This window comes from Centrocercus urophasianus, unplaced genomic scaffold (genome assembly GCF_019232065.1).
Source record: "Centrocercus urophasianus isolate 14NV4802_14NV808 unplaced genomic scaffold, USGS_Curo_1.0 seq_25, whole genome shotgun sequence".
Taxonomy (NCBI): Eukaryota; Metazoa; Chordata; class Aves; order Galliformes; family Phasianidae; genus Centrocercus; species Centrocercus urophasianus.
Window position 1 is genome coordinate 15,286,147 of NW_024884811.1, and position 22,098 is coordinate 15,308,244.

General features: G+C 36.7%; 1 protein-coding gene across 1 annotated transcript in view; it reads right to left on the bottom strand.

The window, feature by feature from the left end:
* Positions 1-22,098, bottom strand: part of WDR70 (WD repeat domain 70) — a 146,978-nt gene that overhangs the window by 7,630 nt on the left and 117,250 nt on the right. Inside the window, exons 14-17 of the mRNA XM_042825803.1 lie at positions 7,109-7,209; positions 5,277-5,356; positions 2,497-2,613; positions 853-1,015 (exon numbers count right to left, since the gene is read on the bottom strand). Coding sequence (XP_042681737.1) covers positions 853-1,015; positions 2,497-2,613; positions 5,277-5,356; positions 7,109-7,209 — 461 coding nt within the window. The remainder of the gene's footprint in view (positions 1-852; positions 1,016-2,496; positions 2,614-5,276; positions 5,357-7,108; positions 7,210-22,098) is intronic.

Genomic DNA, 22,098 nt, shown 5'->3' on the forward strand with positions numbered 1-22,098 from the left:
TGAAGATACTACTAATACTAGGCAGATTACTTTGTGCAAAAAAAAAAAAAAACCCAAAAACAAACAACAGCAGTGACAATAATAAAACGTTAAAATATTTGTAATTTGTAAGTGGCATTTTCTGCTCCTTAGTATCAAATACATTTGTTTACTGAGTATTTTTATACTTCCAAAATTTTATTTTTTAATGGTTTGAATTGTACTAATTCTTAGAAAATAAATAAATACATGATAGAAATCACTAAGGAAGAATATTGCAGCTTTCAGTGTAAAGAGGACAAGGATCACCCTCACATATGCAGTTTAAATTGAGTGCAATTCTCAGTGCGATTTTTAATACTTCTGTATCTCTAAGACCAAATTAATCCAAGCAGTAGGCAGGTCCCAATGTATGAAAAATCCAAGTAATCAATAACATCTAAGAAACTGTTTAAACTACAGTGTCATACCACAAAGCAAATATTTCTGAAGGTTTAATCTTGGACTCTGTCAGGGCCAGAGGGAAACTACTATGCCGGACTCTGTCAGTGGGACAGTAACTTACCAAAAGGCATATTATCTTTTAAAATCAGTTTCTGATGTTTACTTCTAGAAGACTAGTGAATTCAGAAAGCTTTAAGATTATTTCCTAGCACTGACAGGCAAATTTTAAAAATGGAAATATCAAATTCTATTAGTTTAAACTCATGAAAGCTCTTATTTACATGTAAGAGCATGATATAGTCTTGGTTTACCTATTAATGACAATAAATCAGAAAAGGCAAAGTATACTGTTAAAAATGTGTCTTCTATTTTTACCGAAGTCCCACTGGCCTCCAGAAATATTACTTGTACTTTCAATTGCTTCCTTACTTAGCATATGCTGGAGCAACCCAGTATGGATTCTCCTCTGCTTCCTTTGCATGACGTAAAATAGCCTCCCGAGGATTGCTATCATCTGTCTTATCCAGTGCAATATTCTTGACTATGTACGACGACAAGGTACCTCCATGAGTTCCAACACGGCCACCTCGACCTATAGAAATAAAAAAAGAGAAATTAATATTTTATAGAAAAACATTCAAGAAGTAGATAAATATATGATGACTGCAACAGTGATCTGATATGAAGAAGCCAGGTAAGATGACAGAAGGAGCTTAATTTAGGACTTGTTCACTTAAATGTTTTACTGATTACACAAAGTAAGTAACTGTGGTTATTAATTTATGCTAGGTAAGTACTCCAATCAAAGAGCAATATCTTACAGTACTGGACACCCATACAGTAGTCTTACTTATTGTAACACCTAAACATTTCTTGAACACCTCCAAAGATGGCAACTCCATTACCTCCCCGGGGAGCCTGTTCCAGTGCCTGACCACTCTTTTAGATAAGATGTTTTTCCTAACATCCAACCTGAATCTCCTCTGCTGCAATTTGACACCATTCCCTCTATTTGAATTGCTAGTTACGCAGAAGAAGCCGACACCCACTTCACCACAACATCTCAGGTAGCTGTAGAGAGGGGTAAGGTCTCCCCTGAGCCTCCTCCAGATTAAATAATTCCAGTTTCCTCAGCTGCTCCTCACAAGACTTGCACTCCAGACCTCCTATCAGCTTCACCGCCCTTCTCTGAACATGCTCCAGAGCCTCTATGCCTTTCTTGAGGAGCCTCTGAACTGAGCACATTTGTCAAGGTGTAGCTGAGTACAGAGGGATGATCACTTCTCTGTTCCTGCTAGCAACACTATTTCTGATATAAGCCAAGATGCCATTGGTCATCTTAGCCAGCTGGGCATGTTGCTGGCTCATGTTCAGCTGAACATCAATCAATACTCCCAGGTCCACTTCCTCTACACAGTCTTCTCAAGCCTGTAGCTCTGTCTGGGGTTATTGCAGTTGAAGTGGAGGTTCCAGCACTTAGTCTTGTTGAACCTCATCCCATTGGCCTCAGTCCAGCCATCCAATCTTTCCAGATCCCTCTGTAGGCCCTCACTACCCCTAGGCTGATCGACACTTCCTGTTAACTTGGCGTTACCTGCAAAATTACTGAGAGTGCACTCAATGCCCTCATCCAAGTCATCAATAAAGATATTAAAGAGGACCACTGACCCCTGGGGAACACCATTCATGACCGTCTCCAGCTGGATGTAGCTCCATTCACCACCACTCTCCGGGCCCTGCCTTCCAGCCAGCTCCTTATCCAGCCAAGAAAGTATCTATCCAAGCCACGGGCTGCCAGCTTCTGGAGAATACTGTGGGAGGCAGTGTCAAAGGCCTTGATGAAGTCTAGGTAGACTACATCAGCAGCCTTTCCCACATCCACCAGGCGGGTCGCTTGATAACAGAAGCAGATCAGATTGGTTAAGTAGGACCTACCTTTCACAAACCAATAGTGGCTAGGCCTGATCCCCAAGTTGTTTTGCAAATGCTATGTGATCTCACTCAAGAAACTCAGAACTCTAACAAGACAGCTCTTTGGCATAGAACAGTGTGAAGTGATTATGTGTAGATTACCTGGTCCTGCTACTGGAGGTTCTGGTTTGTGAGATTTCATTGGGTCCAACCTATCCTTCTCCAGCTGCTTCCTGGTGCTTCGCTGTCGTGGTTCACGGAACATTGGAAGTGCATGAGCTGAAAAGTCAAAGTTTAAAGAACAAAAAATCTTAGAAATCCCATTATTTTTTTATCATCTTAATAAGATGGTACAGACTATGATTTGCCCGTACAACATGAAAGGTGGCAGAAGCAGTCTCCCAAGCAATGAGTTGCATTCTGGAGGGCTTTTTCACTCTAAATTTTGAATTTTTCAAACAGGGAAGTAGCCAAATTTCCAGGGTGCCTTCAGGCACCAGTATTTCATGTGAAACACTGATTGCATCGTTTATGTATACATGATTTATTCCTCTGACATTCAGTTCTCAACATTAGCATTGCGACCATTTGGTTGCCTTTTTTTCTGAACTTTCAATTTTTCTACACGTTTCCAGTAATCCAGCAGCATGAAAACTCTAGATGAACTTTTGGATCTGAGAAAGAAAAGGAATCCCCTCAATGAACCATGATGTTTCTGCATACAAAATCATGCTCATTTTTTTCTTAAATTACAGCACTAATCAAGGTTGGAAGAATACCTGAGAGTTTGGATGAATTATCATGATTTCAAAAATTCTCTTTCTTCAGAAAATTGCAACATCTTCAATTCCTGTACTTTACGTGTATGCTATTTCAGTCTGCTCAGAAAAACTACACTCAGTAGCAGAAGAGGAATACCATGTCAAGGGACATAGTTTTCTCATGGTGAGGCTTAGCTTTCACACACCAGTGTGCGTATAGCTGGTGTTTCCCAAAATGCGGGAAATTGTGTTGGGGTCAAAAGACTCAAAGAAGACAAAAACCAAACAAACAAAATCTTAAATGGAGGGAAATTAGCTCTATAATAATACAAAAAGGAAAGCAGCATCCAGAGATCTATCAGATTGTTAGCTCCCTCTTTTCCAGTTTACTTCTGGAAGACTGCTAAATTTATTCGATAATGAAAAGTCAGTCATATGAAACAGGAGTAGAACTTTGGGAATAATCTTCAGGGGTCTTTTTTACAGGTTTCATGATGGTTAACAGCAAATTGTTTCTGGCATTTCAGAGCAATATATTTGATTGGTTTGCATAGAGCATCTGAGAAGTCAAGTCTGTCCAAGGGAAACTCGAGCTGCATATTCCCACATTTTAAAAGTAATACACAATTCTCCAAAAACGTTCTTGCTTTTTAAACAGGTAGTATTGGCAATTCGGAGATTAAGAAGCAGCTACAATTAAAAATAAACAACAAAACACGAGGACGAAAATGCAGTTAGTTCACTTTGCAAGGGATTTCTGAGATGGCAAGTTCTTCCCAGTTCCACCTGTAAGCTCAGAAGAAACACATATAACCTCTGAAAAGTTTCACTAATATACAACAAATATAATAATACACAAAAAGCAAATTTGCACAACCAGTTCACTAACTGGTCACAAGTATTTTTACTACTTTGTTTTATATGGAAATATCCTTACATAATTTCAAAATGATGTGGAAGATTCACAAGTGCTACTGAATTTTAAGCAGAATTTAATGGAAAATATATCACTCTACACAATATAAACTTTAACAACAGCACACACACGATTTTTAGAGGAAAGACAGTGTTAATATAATCAAGGCTGGACTAAGGATGAAATGAGAATGGCACTCAGAGGAGACCTACAATCTTGATGAGATGTAACTCTACCCACAGCAGCCCAAGAACTGGAGCTGCACATCTGCAGCAGTGAAGTAAGTAGGAGACAGCTATGGCTGGAAAGTACCTGAAATGGGAATCGAGAACCTAAATGCCTCTGATATGGGCCTGGTCACCAAGACTCCCCATACCTTCTCCTTCTAAATATTGTTTATTTTGCTGCCAGGTGTTCAGTAACAGTGGTTTTCTATGAGCAAGATTACCAGTAAGTAGAGCTGGATCCAAACACCATGGGAATAGAAGAAGAAAATAAGTAGTACAGCAGAGTCATGGGACTGCTGTCACTCCAGTTGAGGAAATACTGCATAGGGTGGTGCTAACAGGGAGGGCCAAAACCGTTCAGACTCCTAATCCCATAGTAAAATTCGCCCTTGGGAAAAAGTAGGTCATTAAAATTTTCACAGTAACAATAACAATTTCTAAGGCCATCAGTGAGTCATATTACAGAAGTGTAACCCCTTAAGCTGGAAAGACATTTTAACTATTTAAAACCCATATGCTACTAGGCAAGTTCCAAATTTTGAAAGATCAATAGGAATTTGCTTAAGAGCAATCCCTCACATCTATGATTTTGCCACTGGTACTTGCTCATGTTACTTGTCCGTGTTACCTAGTGGCAACTCACCAAGTTACTTATGTAAAACTGAAGATTCAAGAAAGGATGAAAATGATCTTGGATCTTAAGTCCCTTAAGTCCTTTTTTTTTTTTTTTTAATTAAAAAACAAAACAAAACAAAACAAAATCTTTAAGAAAGGTCACTCCAACTTTTTAAGGTAGTTGTCTTTTCAAATGCACCATAATGTAGAATACAACCACCATCTTTACAGGTCATTCCAGATATGTACCATTCCAGATTTGCAGGGCTATAAAAATTTGTATGAAGCACCCAAAGATTAAGGAATGACTGTAGGTTTTTAATAAGGAAAAATACAAAACTAAATCCTAAATCATCTGCAAGTAAAATGATAACTGAGAAGGAGTTAAGGAGGCTTAGATAAAAACATGTATAAATTCCTTACGTGTTATAATGTAATCCTGTGTAAGAGTCTCTGCTTGTCTCTCTTTCCTTTTTGTTTTGACCACACATAATTTTGCTCCCCTGGAAGAAAACATAGAGCAACACAGTTAATATGTTAGTATCAAACAGAAACCATTTTTTATTCAAGCACAACATATTCACTTATTCAACATAATATTATGTTGAATATTATTCACTATTCAACATATTCTTACAACATATTCTCCACTAAATCATATGGCACTTTGAATATTATGACTGTGTATATCTTGGTATGTCCATGAGGATGTGAAGGGGGATAAAAAGATGTAGTTTCTTTTTCCGATCAGTTTACATGACATGTGGAAGTAAGGACAGAAGTCTCCTATCGCACATCACCTGTCTACATTACTTACAGAATGCACACAGAAAGTGCCCCTTTCCAAAAACAGGCAATAATTTGTTCCTTGTTCCTTTCCAAAGTAGCACAGGTAGTAGTTATCTTATTAGAGGTGTTTGTAACACTATAGTGGGAATACCTGCACAAATCTGATTGCAACAGGACTAATTTAAACTGGTGGTACTTTTCTTATTACTGTTATTTACCAGGAATCAAAAGGGTACAAAATTGAGCTAATATTTTTGTAGCGTGTGTATAAGAGACTTGGGGCTACATCTGGGACAAACATTGTCTGTAGAGAGGTCCAAACAATGATTACATAATTTCCTTCTCTCCTCTAAATTGATAAGAAACAGAAAAATAACACTTCTTTCTGCCAATCTTATATACAAGAATTTAACTTCATACTCAAGAGTCCAGGTCATTGTAAGTATCTTAGAATTCTGAACTGCAACAGAGAATGCTTCTGCATGCTAGTGAAAAAAAGATGAGGGCATATAAGAGAACTAAACTCTTTACTGTAATAATAGTCATACCACTCAGAATATATGAAACACACATTTTTCCCCTGCTGATAAGGAAGGAAGTTCTCCAGCCAACCCAGACGGTAAAAGCAAGGTAATTGCTGAAGTATTTATAGACTAGTTAAATCCTCTTCTATTCATTCTAGACTGACAAATCACCTTCTGATTAATCACTATCACCTTTCATTAGATGCAGGCAAAATCCACATGTGACAGGAGGGGGTGGTGGAGATGAGGTTTCAAATTAGGCCTTCCACCACTACTTCACATACTCTGAAGTTTAGGCTAATACTTCTTTTTATTGCAAAAATGAAATGAAATATGACATCAGAAGGACTAATCACAGTAAGCAGACTTTCAATAACACCATATGAGCAGCTTTCAACTGTTCAACTTGAGGTAATGGTCCAGGGGCGTTTTAGGTTGGATAGCCGGAAAAATTTTTCTTCTGAAAGAATGATACTGCTTTGGAACTGGTTGCCCAGGGACGTGGTGGAGTCATCATCTCTGGAGGTGTTCAAGAAACCTGGAGATGCGACACTTAGAGATGTGGTCTAATCAACATGGTGGTGACGAGCTGGTGGCTAGACCTGATGATCTTACAGGTCTTTTCTAATCTAGATGGTCCTATGATTTTGTGAAATGAAAGGCTGGTTATTCTTACAGCAGATTTCACACCGTTTCAAAACACATGTGTTTGTAAATTCAGGTAGAACTGTCACCATACAGCATCACTAAGACTCTGGAGGAAAATGAACAGCTATTGAAAAGCAAGTTTTTGCTCTTTTTTCTTCTTTACTGTGACTAAGTAAGTAAAATTCTGCAAAACAAACACTATTAAATATTTTTTTCTCATCTCCTAATATAATCACAGAATCAGCAAAATCCAAGGGAATAAGGAGTTCTTAACTGTTAATTACTACTACTTACCTCTGGCTTTTAACAGGATCATAGTATACTTTAGCCAGTCCGTTGCCTGTACCAACCATGATCTGGTTCAGCTTTGGATGCCAAAGGCAACGCACAACACTCTGAAATAAAGCAATTAATATGTTAATTGCCAGTCATTCACTTAGATTTTAGCACTGATACTCATATGGTCAAACAGCTGATCCTATATTGTAGTAAAAACAAACTTGAATACATGAATGAATAGAAGCTCTTCTCCAGAACTGAACACAGTGTAAAAGGAGACAACATATGGATGTAGGCTGGAAGGAAGTACAAATGAGTGGCAATGAGAAATGGCAAATGAGTGGTTTCCACAGTCTTACTGCTCCACAATCTTTGTGGGCATAATGGAAATACGAAATTGAAGGGGGATCTGAGAGAGAACAATGAAGTGCTTCAGATATAGCAGTGTAGGCTGTCATCACACTTGCATTTTTCTTTATAATTCTAAATTCTTCCACCCTCTTCCTTACTTTATGTGTTTTTCCCCTCTTCTCACACTAAAGCTTTCTCATACAATGTTGACCTCTCACTCACTGACCACAGACTGCAGAGTGGCTGATTTTCACTTTTGATTCTTTTTTCTTCTAGAACTCCCAGAAAAACTTGGTATTTGAAGCCGATGTATCACAGCTCTGTCATCTTTCTAATCTGAATAGAAACTGATTTTCAGATATTAAAAGTACTGTTGCTTTATAAATACAGCACGGTTCTCCATGTGACTGATCACTATATTCAATCACAACTGTCTTAAGTGGTCACAATTCACAACACATCTTAACAGTAACAAAAAATGCATGTGCATCTAGTTGAAAGGGAAAAAAAAACCCAACACAATAACTATTTTTAAGAGACAGTAAGAGCTGAAAGAGATACTGTCCAAGACTGATGCCTTCATAGTATTTTTTCATCCATGTAATAAAAGCATCCAAAACTAGCAGTATGCATCATCATGTTCAGTGCAAGGGAGTTGGATTAGATGACCTTTAAAGGTCCCTTCCAATTCTAAGGATTCTATGATCCTGTGATTCACAGTATTTCACTTAATAATGCTGATTTTTCTATTCGTTTTTCTCATAAACTTTCCATTTCATCTTTTATAAATTAAAAACAAAATAAAGACTACACAAAATGAGTTAATAGTTCAATAATCAACATAATATAATTATAAAATAAATCTGCATCCATTTATCATTAAAATACCTGCACTTCCTTTATTTTACTTTTACACAATCCTGAGGTGCATTAAAAACATCACAGCTAGCAGGTAAGGGAGGTGATGTTTCCCCTCTACTCTGCCCTAGTGAGACCACATATAGAATATTGTGTCCAGTTCTGTGATCCTCAGTTCAAAAAAGACAGGGATCTCCTAGAAGGATCCAGCAAAGGGCGACAAAGATGAGAAAGGCCTGGAACATCTCCTGTATGAGGAAAGGCCGAGTGACATGGGTCTGTTCAGTTCAGGAAAGAGACTAAGGGGGGATGTGACTAATATTTACCAATATCTAAATAGAGGTGGGAGACAAATGGAAGAGGTCAGGCTCTTTTCGATGGTGTGCAATGACAAAGGAGTAATGGCCTATAACTTGAATACATGATGTTCCATACAAACATGTGGAAGAACTTTGACTCATTGGGTAGGGGTGAGGTAGCACTGGAATACACTGCCCAGAGAGGCTCTGGAGTGTCTTTCTAGGGACATACTCAAGACTCATCTGGATACCTAACTGAGAGACCTATTGCAGGGTACCTGCTTTAGCAAGGGGGTTGGACTCAGTGATCTCTTGAGGCCCCTTCCAACCCCTGAGATTCTGTGATAATATAGCACATACAATTAAAAAAAATAGGAATCACTAATGTACTACAAAGAGAAATAACACTAAAAAACCTAAAATATAGTTAGGAGTGCAAGTAAAATATAGGCCTTTATCTTGGGAGGGGATAAACATTTAACCTAGAAGACAATGGTTACGTAGCAGCTCTTTCGAATCTCTTTTGAATGGTGAATTGCTCTTGACATTTCACATTCCTTCGTATGTCTAGTTTGGTCCACACCCCCCCATTCTCTCTTTTTGAACGTTGCAAGGCATTTAACAAAAAATACTAAAATGAAAATGTGAAGCCCATTCAGCCAACATAAATTAGATATTCATTCTATCATAAGTTGAAAGATGACTTTTTTAAAAACCGCTTTTCTCCTTGCTACACTTGTCTAAAAGAAAAAAGTTGAGGAAAAAAGTTTGCATAATCATTCTTTACAATAGTTCCTCTACAAAATATCCTACCCAATTGCATACAAACATGTACAATGCTATACCTTCCCATTTACTTAAAAGTACAAATTAACCTGGCTTATCTATTTGGAGCAACTAAATGGCGACAATGTTTTTTTACAGATAACTCTGAAACATACAGAAAAATCTGGCAATGCAGTATCTCCATAATCCTTGCAGCAAGATAGCAAAACAATCAATACAGAGTTCTTAATAAGTTGCTTTATTTAAGAAAGAGATTCTTTCATACTGCTATGTAATGCTATTACTCAAAATGTTACAGTAATTCTAAAACATACAAAGCTAATAACAAGTTTTGAAGGTCAAAGGTGGGTGGCCTTTTCTTTTATTAATATTTATTGCATGTGTTTAGCCAGCCTTTTAAAACTTTGTAGTTAATGTGGTTCTCCACTTTCTTCTGTCAAGTAAATGTATTTTATAGCATGGTACTGGATATCAGCCAACAAAAACAAAGCCTGAGACAGTGTGGCTAAGCGCTGATGGGGATTGCTAAGTTTCTGACTTGTCAAACATCCGCAGCACACTTAAAACCAGCAAGGCACGTGCTCCAGACCAGGCAGAAGAAACTGCCATAAAATGCAGCACTATAAATCTCCTGAAACTGTAAAATGTCTCCAGAATATAATTTGTTAAAAACTAAACAAAAATGAGCTCTGAACATGCAAGTAATTTTATTAAGCCACTGGCATATAAACCTACTTTATTAGAAATAATGAAAACTACTTACAGAGATTTTCAGATTATTTTAGAAATTGGCAATACTTTAAGAAGAACAAAATACTGAATTCCTACACTGAATCCTAATAATCTTTCCCAATCACATAATCCTACAGAAGTAAAAATTCTGAACAACTATACATCAAAGGGATCTTCGTAGGCCAGGTTTTAACACTGAGAGCAAGGAGCAAAGGAGAATCTTCACTGTGTATAAATAATTGATTCTCAAGCACAGCATCTCTCCATTAATATGTCTAACTTTCTTGCCATGTTTACGCAGAAAAATTGGTAGACATCTTTATCACTGGAAATGCAAATAATCAAATTTCAGGTCAAAGAAGGTTCCAGCTCTGTAGCCAAATAATTATGCTCATACTAAGAAAACAAGTGCTTCCTTGGCCTGTTCAGTACATGCACGCACCCCCCTACAGGAATCAGAGAATGGTTCATGAGGCGGAAGGACACCTCTGGAGATAACCTAATTTAACTTTCCTACTCTCAGCCTGCTCAGCTGCAATAGGTAGCTATGGACATTATCCAGTTCGATTCTGCATATTCCAGGATACCCCTCTGGGCAACTTGTTCCAATCTTGACCATCTCCATGACAGCAAAAATACACATTTTCTTATGCTTAAGTGGAATTTTTTCTAATTCATTTTGTGCCTATTGCCTCTTGTCCCACCACTGGGCACCACTGAAAACTATCTGCTTAGTTTTCCCCATTAAGTACTTATGAATAAGATTCTCTCTGTGTCCTCTTCTTCAGAATGGACAATTCTTTCACTCTCAGCCTTTCTGTTTTCAGATACTGCAAGCGTCTAATAATCTTTACTTTTCTTTGCTGAACTCACTGTAATATATTTATATCTCTACTGTACTAGGGAACTCAGAACAACACCCAGCACAACAAATGTGTCTCACCAGAGCTGAGCAGAGGGCAGTAACTGCCTCCCTCCAGCTATTGATAATGCCTTTTTACCTGGCACAAATACCCAGCAGCTTCTTGCCAGTTTCTGCTTGTCTGAGATGGAAAGAGTATCTATCTTGAATCCTTATTTCAATTTAAGCAGTGACTTTTTAAGAATAGTTTGTGTCATTTTAAAGTTGTGTCACACAATGAATATCAAAATGAACAAGGTGGTACAATAGTTTTAATTGCCTCCCCTTAGAAAAAAGCTCAAGACAGAAGTAATGACATCAGCAGTTAAAAGCAAGCTCTAACTGTACTAACCAAGCTGGCTTCATTCATGCTTTTTCAGAGAAGCAAAACAGGAACACAGAATTAAGCTGCCTGATAGTGTTTTACAAAAAACTAGAACAAAAGGCTACTAATTACCAGCTGTATAAAAACTTAGTGGATGCCAGTTTCAAGGCTCAGGAAATACCAACAATAATAACTTCAGTTAACTACGTAATTCCAGACTCAACACTAAAAACTTCACCTGTTTCTTAAAATACTTAAAAGCTTGAAAAAGGACAAAGCTATGCAGATTCCAAAAACCATAAAATTTGAGATAATCTCTCAACTCTGCAAATGAAAAATATTGTCTTACTATAACAAATAAGGACAACGCAGAATGTATCGTTATGTAAACATCATCAACATCTGAAAAGAGATTTTTGTAAAGGCTGAGGTATTGGACAGCATATCTTTGAAACATAAAGTCCTGCAAGCCTGACATAAAAGTCCTCAAAGTGATTCTAACCACAGACTGAGCTGTGCAGCTGTTTAATCATAAGACTGATCTATCTTAAGATACAGCACTTATATATACATCACTTACAAAATACAATTAGTAGCAATGATTCAAAATCTGTAAAATGATTCAAAATACTGTAGTCAAAATATTAAAATCTTCAAATGAAATCAATCCAGAAAGTCTTTGATAATATTTACTGCATACATAAGTTCAGAAGTCTGCATTAGTTCCAATCTTGGTGATTCTATGATTCTATTGGAAAATACTGAAAAAAATGCTATGAAGTTAGGCAGGGAGAATATTAAAAATGTGAACAGAACATTGAGAAAGAACTTAGGACAGATTCAGTGGGTGTTGTTGAGAGGAGGCCTTTGTCATTATTTTCAGATAACAGATTATCTTATAATAATGACTGACAGAAAAGAATTGTTAAAAACCAATGGAATTTTAATGATATATTTTTTTTCCATTTGGGATCAACACATTTTCTTTCTTTAACAACAGCCTAAAACTAGCCATACCTAGCTAGTCCTTGAAACTAGTGGTAAAATTTTTGAAAGCAGCTATGCCATTACGTTAAACAGAAAAACTGAATTGCCTAAGCAATACTTTCAACTTTGTTTTAAACTAAAGCTTCAAATTTCATATTGTTTGAAAATTAGCACCAATGATAGAAAATCCACCTGTAATAATGTAAAAGCTTAATAGTATGTGGTAATCTTTAACCATAAAACTCATCAGTACAAAGGTGGCAGGCAAAAGTGCTTTCTCCCTTGTTTGCCATTCCATTTGCATATCTTCTGAAACAGCTGCAGTCCCAGTTCATGTGGGGCTTATAATTAGTCCCTTACAGTCTTTTTTCACCTGTGTGATTCTCTTTGTATTGCACAAACAGAGATGCTGGTGCAGGTAAACACCAAACTACATCACATAATATTTCTGTTAGGTTATTTTCCAGTAGGCCTAGTTCAGTAGGCAACTATTCAAATGGCATTGCTGGTACTACGCATGTCCCTGTGCTTTGACAGAACTGCTCTCTAAATGCAGTGCTGCAGCCTGAAACAGAATTATTTGTAACACAGAATGGAACATTTATTCTGGCCTAGAAATACACTCCTGTGTTTAATAGGCAAAGTGAAGAATAACTGAAACAGATTTTTCAGCAAGCAAGAGCTAATTGCCTCAACTGAAACTGTCCAGAACACTTGGGCTAACACCCCTACAGGGGTAAACAATGCAGAGAGGGCATTTTACAAGGTCAGCAAGAAAAGATTAAAATGATTTGTTGCATAGGAATGGAAAATTTACCACTACGATGAAACCACGAGGCTGGTAAGGTCATAAAACTGCAGACTGATGTCAAGGACTGAAAGAATTCTCCTGGATCTTTGGTTATAAAGACAGCTCAAGATTGCAGCAGTGATGACAGAATTCAGTTCCTGGCCCACACTTCAAGTAGAAACATTCAGGACAGAACAGAACCAGGACGGAATGAGCACTGCCTACTCTTTTCTGCGATTTAGACATCGTGCAACACCTGCTGTGGCCTGTTCCTGCACTAGCTCCTTGATGGTTCCCCTTTCCACCCAGTAACAGAAACTTTCCCACATCTCAGCTGCCACAAAGAGGCAATGGTATTTCTCCTTAGTGAAGGTCAGAAAAAGCTCCTCTGGAGATCAGGGTTTCTTGCTCCCGCAGCCATCCAAACCAGAGTGGAAGCAGTCTATGCTGACACTCCTTCTGTCCTCTGGACAAACAGGAAAGTGAAGCAATTGGCTGGGGGATTCAAGTCAGATATCACTGGTGTAAGGCTTGCCAAGCTGGTCATCAACATGAGGGAAAGGTTTCATGAGACTATCAAGCCAAGTGTTAATAGGTCAATCTCACTTCTTCCCAGCTACACAGCTAGTAGTCCTGGCTTTTGTCTGATTATGAGCAGAATAATTCTTGTGTAAGAACAAAAGATTCATGCCATATTTTCTGTAGCCCTGAAGTATTTAATATATACCTCAACCTCCTATTGTAAAGCAAAAAGGATCTATGGAAAACATACACAAACACAAAGCATATCAAGAAAAAAAACAAAAAAAGCAAATCCAGCAATTCTTAGTAGTTCCCACTATTACAGAGTATGTATGACCTTTACAGGAACATCAGTTCTAACACCTGCAAATGTTTTTTTGTCACATTCAAGAGTGGAGGCAGTCATTTAACCTCACTAGTATGGTTTGAACCTATGAAAACCTAAGGTTGCCTGTTACACAACAGAATAAGGACAACATGCACAAAGATTGTCTCTAAAAAGTACTGTTCATCTCTATCCTCCTTCACTTTTCTGCAAGATAGCTAAAGAAAATTAAGGATTCCCTCTACCGCTGTCCTCTCACTCCTCTTACTAACATTTTACACGTCTGTGAGGTGATGCTATACAAAGTATGGACTTCTTAATTTTTTGCATTTCAGCTGAAAATTTAACCAGCATACAACAAAATGTAACTGTAAAGAAATATGTAAATAAGCACCAAGATATTCAGCAATCTTTTGCTATTAGCAGAATTTTATTAAACAGACACCGTTTGTATGCCTGTGCGTGCACTGATAACTGGAGTACAGAGGTCATTGTTTGTTGCAAGACTGGCATCGTATCAAGTCTCATCATTTTCCAAAACATTCCAAGGGCCTATTTTTGGCATAAATAGGAATCATTATACACTTCAGCAGCACTCAGCTCAGAGGAGCTATATTCTTTCCTTGCTACCGTAAAATTTAATTTAGATGGGGTCATATTTTACCCCATGTTTTAATGATGTTTTAATTTCTTTTCCCTCCATAAGAAGGTCTTAACGCCTGTCAGTCAGGAACTGTTTTCTTTGGAATCAACCTCTTTTTCCTAAAGACAGTAAAATTTTAAGGTTAAATACCACACATTTGTATTGGAAACTGAACATTTCATGTGAAGTGCATTTCATGATAATCCATAATAATGCACCAGCTTACTTAGGTTCATTGGCATAGTTTCTTCTGCCAAGCAGGGCAGAGGAAGAAAAAAGTGCTTCTGTGTTAGGAATGCACTCTTGGAATAAACCTGTTCAATTTTTCCTTTCTCTTCACTTCAGATACAGTCTTTCATTCCCCTGTGGCAGCACCACAAAAACTGCAGCTATCACACTTTTAGGCTAAGTTAAGTGAATTCATGTCTGCTTTCATGGCAGTTAGCTAAAAGAAAACTGTCTGAATGAAAGTACAAACCAGACTGACAAGTGAAGAAGATGTTATTTATTTTCACGATAGAAACCATACTCAGAGGGCAGAAATCTTTGCTGAATGATGCTAACATACAGCTGATACTTGCACTATATCTGTGGTGAGTGTGCAGTCAACATCCCACTTGCAAGCTGAAAAAAGCAAAAATTATTTCCTCACAAGCTATTTGCCATGTGCTGGTAATTTAACACTGGAAAAAAAGATACTGTCAATTAGAGATTAATTGCAAAACAGGAAAGAGAACGTACAAATTCTAGACTTCCACACATTTCATCAGTTGAAGAATGTACTGTAGGTTTGATGGTATTTTCACTGATCAAAAATAAGTCTGTTCAAATTTAGATAATGTTCTGTAATCATATGGTGAAGATGCTGATGTTTTGAATATTATGTTTGAAAATCAGGTTCTATTAGGAGAGTTTACATTTGAGTCTCATCTATCATGGTTCTTCCATGGAGCGGCAGCGTTTTCTCAATATATATTGCCTAAGGTCATAAATCCTTAAATCAACACAAATGAATGCAGAAGTAGCCTACTGTCTAACTTTGCAATTGAGAAGATCAGAACAAGTGAGGTGAAAAGTTTAGTAGGAGAGAATCAACACCAGCAGAGGGAAGTGAAGATGTTAAGTGGGACTTATCTCACCAAACTTCAGATACCTACAACTTTATAGGTCTACTCTAAATGTCTGTACCCTACTGCCTCACTTTACAGTTAATGCAGATAAATCAGCATTTTACAGTGGCCTTCATCTAACCTATTTTAGGTATCTATTTTAGTATGAGATAAACCACAGTCTGTATGTGTTTATTTTCTCTGCTTATTAGAAAGGGAGCTAAGGGTGACTGGATCAGCTGTAGACATCTATATTTGGTCAGGTGAATCCCCTGCAGCCCACAAGGGCCAAAATAACTATATAAGAAAAACAGAAAACTAAATGGAGCAACACAATGAGAATCTGTGTTACAGTATGTTGTGCTATTTACATAAAACTCCCCAGTTCAGGATAAAGGATTCTGGAAGCCAAATTAAATATTCCCTGTACAGAATGATACAGCAGACAGAAACTTCTAAAACTCGTCAACAAATCTTCAGAATCTTAGTTTGAAAGTTCAGTACTAGCTCTGTAGACGCTTAAAAATTGAATGAGGGTAATACAGAAACACTGTTCCCCCTTGCTGCTTCTCCCTGTCCAAACCTATAAACCTATTAAATAATTCCTGCAGAATCTGTTTTGAAGCTATACAATAATGATAGCAACAGGTGCTGCTCTAAGAAAATATTTTCAGTTAGGAAAAGAAAAACTTTAACAAAATTTCTTTCTTACATGCAAGCTCTGCTTCAGTGGCCATGACGGTATGTGACAGGTCCTGTTAGAACAGTGCTGTTCAGATTTGCTGCAGTTGGCTGCTCAGACAGTCAGATAAGAGGCATGTCAGCAGGGTAGATACTGAACGTGTAAACTGACATTCTGACTGTGCTCATGGACTCCGTAATTGTAGGGCACTATAACAGCAGACAAATTGGGCTTTTCTGATTGAACATTTACATTTGTTTTAACTGAATTTTTACAACACTGATGAAGGAAATAAGTCCAGTCTGCAAATGCAGGCAATTAATTCATTTAGAAGATCTATTTTCTTTAATCTTGTTTAAAAGTTACAAATTCCTGATGATGAACTGCTTGTGCAGTGCAACATCTTTTAAACACGAAGGAGCTTAAGACGTTCATAATATTATTAATATTATGTAGTAAGCCTTACTGGCTTCTTAGTATAGCTTTTTTTTTTCTTAAGAAACAATAATGATTACATTTCAAATTACTTCAAATATTTCAATGTTTGGATGCTAACAGCTAAAGACAGCTTTCCACTAGCAAAGAATCCTTCAACCCCCATTTCTCTGACCATCTACCAACTTCAAACTGCTTCTGCATTTAGGAAAGACATTAATGCAGTGACTTTCAAGTTCTTCCATTTTATAATGAAGGTATGAATCCATCCTAGTGTACTCACACAAATCTTCCACCTTTCTTCTTTTGAGCAAAGGATGGTACCTATACAAACTATGCAGACTATGAAAAAAAAAGGGTGCTCATACAACAGAAACATTCTAATATGATATTAAAAATACACTTTAAGCCACAATTGCAAAAATCTTTGGATTTGAGATTCCACTGGAGTTCACCCAAGGAGAAAAGCCAAGTGTAATAAATATGGTGGGAATTTAGGGAATATCTAGAATGCAGTGACCTGCTATCATTAGATTTAAAATACTCATGTGAATATAGCAGTAGAGGAAACAATACCAATGATTTTCCCTTATGAAACATGACTGAGAAAACGTGTGGAAACATTTAATAGAAAAGGGATCAGAAATTGATAAAATTTACTATTTTCTATTTAGAAACCTGAAAAGTCCAAATAACATTTTCAGAGGCTAATAATTTAAAACAGGATCCCAATGTAAAACACATGGATAGTAATGCTGTATCATGCATCTTTCAATGCACGTCTATAAAACACTCTGAGAAGTGAAATGAATCACTGAGTAATGATTATTAATTGATGTACAGAGAAAGAGACATAATCAGAGCCATAAACTGTTCTTCTTGTAATTGCAAGGCCAAACATTTTCAAACACCTGCTCAGTGAGAATTACAGTCACATTTTCACAACAATATATTGCAAAACTAAGGCAGACAGCTCTCATGTACAACCCCCACTGTTACAGTGAGGAAAGCTGCGCAGTTCATCTTTCTCATATACCTCAAATCTCTAGTGACAGCTCCCCTAAAATAAAGTAAGTGCTGCTGCAGAATACAGGAGGGAAGGACTACACTGTCTTTATATATATGAAAGTAGGGAATAAAAATTGACAAGCTACCTCATTAAAGAAGAAAACACCTTCCCACTATTCATATCTCATAATAGATAGTTTTTACTTTGTCGCAAAAATTAACCAGACCTTAAATATCGCATTTACTTCTTTATCCTGAAATTCATATCCTCTTTCCAAACAGAAGAAATAAGTTAAAAAAACAAGACATACCATGATGATATCTCCCCTAAGTTAAAATAATTTATTTTCCTTTTATTAAAAAGCTTTAAATCTTCATCAACTGGGCCGCAGTGGAAAAGCCCTTTCACATACTACATTGCCTTATAAACAGTAAATGATATCGTTTGAGGTCAATGAAAGGAATACTGCAATCCTATATCAACTCTGCATAAAGGGTGCTGGAAGTTTCATATTTCTTTTTCTTTCTTTCCTTTTCATTCTTTAATTTAAAATGAAGGCTTATTTATAGCTTGCCTCACAAGACCTTCCGGAAACATCCCTTAGAGAGATTTTCAGAAGTTATAACTTAACTTCTACTTATTTTGAAAAACTAAGAAAATACTGAAGAATGCTCCTAACAGAAATATGATTCCCCAAACAGCGTAAATATATGATTTTGGACTGCTGCTTATCTACAAAAACCTGATGGATATTTTAAAATCTGAACATCTCATTCTAGTATATATAACCTCAGCATCTTTACTGAATTACTCACATTTTCATTTAAAAATAGTAATTTCCATAATTGTACAACATATTTCTTTAGTGCCTATTCTTGCCTGTCACTAATTGAGTGTACTTCATCTCCTTTCTGTATGGCAAAAAAGACTGCTCTACTGCTGCCAAAATCAATCTTGCCTCTAATAAGAATAATTACTGGTCGATATACTTGAATCAGATAAATGAATGACAGACATGAGAGTGATTCAAGTGAGTGTTCACAGCTATATTAAATTAATGTAACATAGGGGGCAAATATGTAGACAACACTGCTTCCCATACAGTAGGTATTTATAGCTAATTCTCATGAAGATCTCGTATTTGCATAAATTGACCCAAGAATTAGGAATAAATGCTTCTTGATTGTGAATGAAACCTCCCTTTCATTCCAAAAAGAGTCCATTACATAGATCCTGAAAGATGAAACCTTACAAACAAATAACCTATAAATGTTTTTTTATAAATGTTTTCTTGTGGCTCTTTGAGGTGATTGCAAAATAACTGCTTTCTGACTATTGTACCACAATAACGTAAATTGTGACAGAAAATCTACAAAAAAGCGGCATGTGCATAGGACGATGAAGACTTGCATTTTGTCCATAGCAGGACAAATATTTGATTTCAAAAATTTATTAACAAAAGCTAAGAAATAAATTCTTTACATTTTAACCAGTTCAACTACGGTTACTCTCCTCATCATTTCCAATTGCTTCACTAGAGACTGAACCAGAGTAAGGGTGAAATACTGCACAGAGAGCCTCAGAGGCACTTCTGACCCCAGAGTTCTGATTTAATCAGCAGCAGGTAAACAAACCTGCAATTATCCTGTAACACGATTGTTTCACTCCCTGATAAGATCCGAGAGAACTCCACTGAAAGCTGTTAACCACAGAATTCTTGTCTGTGTCCAGACTGTTCCAAGTCACAGATCACTGGAGACACAAGAGGACAGCCGAGAAAAACAACGCTGTGTATCTGCCTGCTGCACGTGTCGTGCAGGCATACTGGTGCTGGCCAGAGACAAAGCTCATGGCCTGCATCACATCTGACATTTATCTACAGGTACTTAGTTTTTCTTCAAGAACCATTACTAGTTCTAGAGAAGTGCCTAATGCTTACATTGTGGAGCAGCATTCAGTATTTGGACAATGTAGTAGTTATGCTACTTGTAGTTATGCAGTAGTTTAGCTACAAATGGTGACCAAAAACCACCAACCCTTATGCATGATGTTGAGATTTAATTAGTACTGTGTTCCCAGCCACAACAGAAGAGACTAATCAGACTGTTAGTCCATTAGTGAAACCACAAGTTTTTTCACTCCAGCAGCTCTGAAGCAGTAATGGTTTTTCCCATGGAAACTTGAAAGAAAAGGTGAAAAAAAGGTTTGTGTGGTATGATGGAAAGGAATGTCACACACAGCTCTGGTTAAACATTCCCATTAAATATTTTCCCCTTACTTCCTAGGTTCATTCACAGGCCAATTGCACTGGCTATTTACCACAGAGGTTTAAGATAATTTTTACTGTTCTTAACTGTTTTCCATTTTCCTAGATTACTAAAATTACCAAGAATACTGAAGACTTTCTTAAAAAAATGCCTTGTGAAACAAAAAAAGTTACATATTAACTGTTTATGTTTTCTCTTCACAGCATATTTTTTGTTACTCTGATTTAAATCCATTCTATCAGTAAGCTGGCAAACAATTGTTGCCAAGAGTCTTATAATTTTCACTGAAATAAATGACTAATGATGCCCTTCTTCAGCAATTTGAAGTAACTCTATTTGAAGTCACTTTCATGATAGTGAGCTCTTTGTAGAGACAACTACTGGTGTACTTGTGCTCTTTTCCTACACATAATGGTACAATGCAACTTCATATACATAAAGACTAAAACAGCAACAACAAAAAAAAATAGTGCAATTACATATTTAAGCAATATATAACATACTAAAGATGCTTGATATTTAGTTAAAAAGTCTCAGGCAGCAGTAGATACTTATCCTTAATATCACTAACAGTTGTACCTGCATTTTTGAAAGCATTTAAGGAGAACATGGCAACCAAGAAATAAGTCAATACAAACAGAGTCATTAATTATTAAGCTGCTGAAAAAACGATTTGATAAACTACACACAAGATACAAACCTATCAATTTATAGATGCTAATCTTATCAATTCATCAATTTGTATATATAGACTTGAAGGATCATTTCAATAAATGGCATGTGCTGCTTATAAAGTACAAAAGCCTGCATCTTTAATCTTTGTTTGCTTTTAGCATGCCTTTACTCATTTGTAATTCATCTAACACTGCAATTTGAGAAGGAAAAGTAGAAAAAATCAAAGAATATATAAAACAGAAACATTTTGAAAAAATATACTGCTTTGATTTTAAAACACTACTTATAGTAATTTTTCTTCTTTTTGACTCACATCAAAATGTTTAACTATGTTTTTCTTACATGTGTAGAGTTGAAGTTGGAAGCTGGACAGTGATTGTAGAGGTACTGTTAGTGCTGGCTCACTGAAAACTACATCGTAAAATCAGCATTTATGAGATTGAATTCTTCATCTATTATTTCCACTATTTTCATTTGATCCTTTATATTCCAAGTAGGAAAATGACACTTAAGTTTTATAAGTACAGATGAAGAAAAACAGCAGCACTAAAACTCCATAGGCAAAAATAATTTATTACTGTTTTAAAAAGTACTATATAAATATAAACACCTATAGAAACTTACAGTACCAAAACTGTGAACTTGCTGAGATTTGTACACATACTTAAATTTTTACTGTCTGAGTGGCCCTACTGAAGTCACATATGGGCGCCTAATCTTGTTTTTCCAACAACTTCCTACTGCTAGTTCTCAACTCTTTTGTTCCTCCCACATTTTTAAGCAACTGTATCTCCAGATTCTGAGAAAAGTCATCAGCAAAACAATCTGTCTTGGATCCTTTTGTATTATCTACCTGAAAAAATGAGCAGACCTTCTATTTCAAAGAATTGAAGAACAGTTTTTCTGTAAAACGAAGTTATTCAATGACAGCTACATTCAAATTAGGTAGCTTCTCACTCTTGAAATCTTGAATCTCAGTGGAAGTTTCTGTCCTCTGTTACCAACTTTCTCACTAGCAAATGAAGATGCCACCACTGTCAATGGACTTGCTAAGTTATTTTGTTTCTTGTGCCCCAGAAAAGAACAGCTCTCATACGAACCTGCCTCCCATACTTTTATCTTACATAGTTTGTTTCCTTCGATCTGTCAGAGGGAGTATGGAGGCATTCACATTTTGTCCCAGAAAATGGTTATGCATGCTTGATTGTGATACTAGTATCAGAAAAAACAACATTCAACAGAAATCTGAACACACTGAGGATCAGTATGTTCCACAGGAGGAGGATTTAAATGCTAGTTTATGTTAACT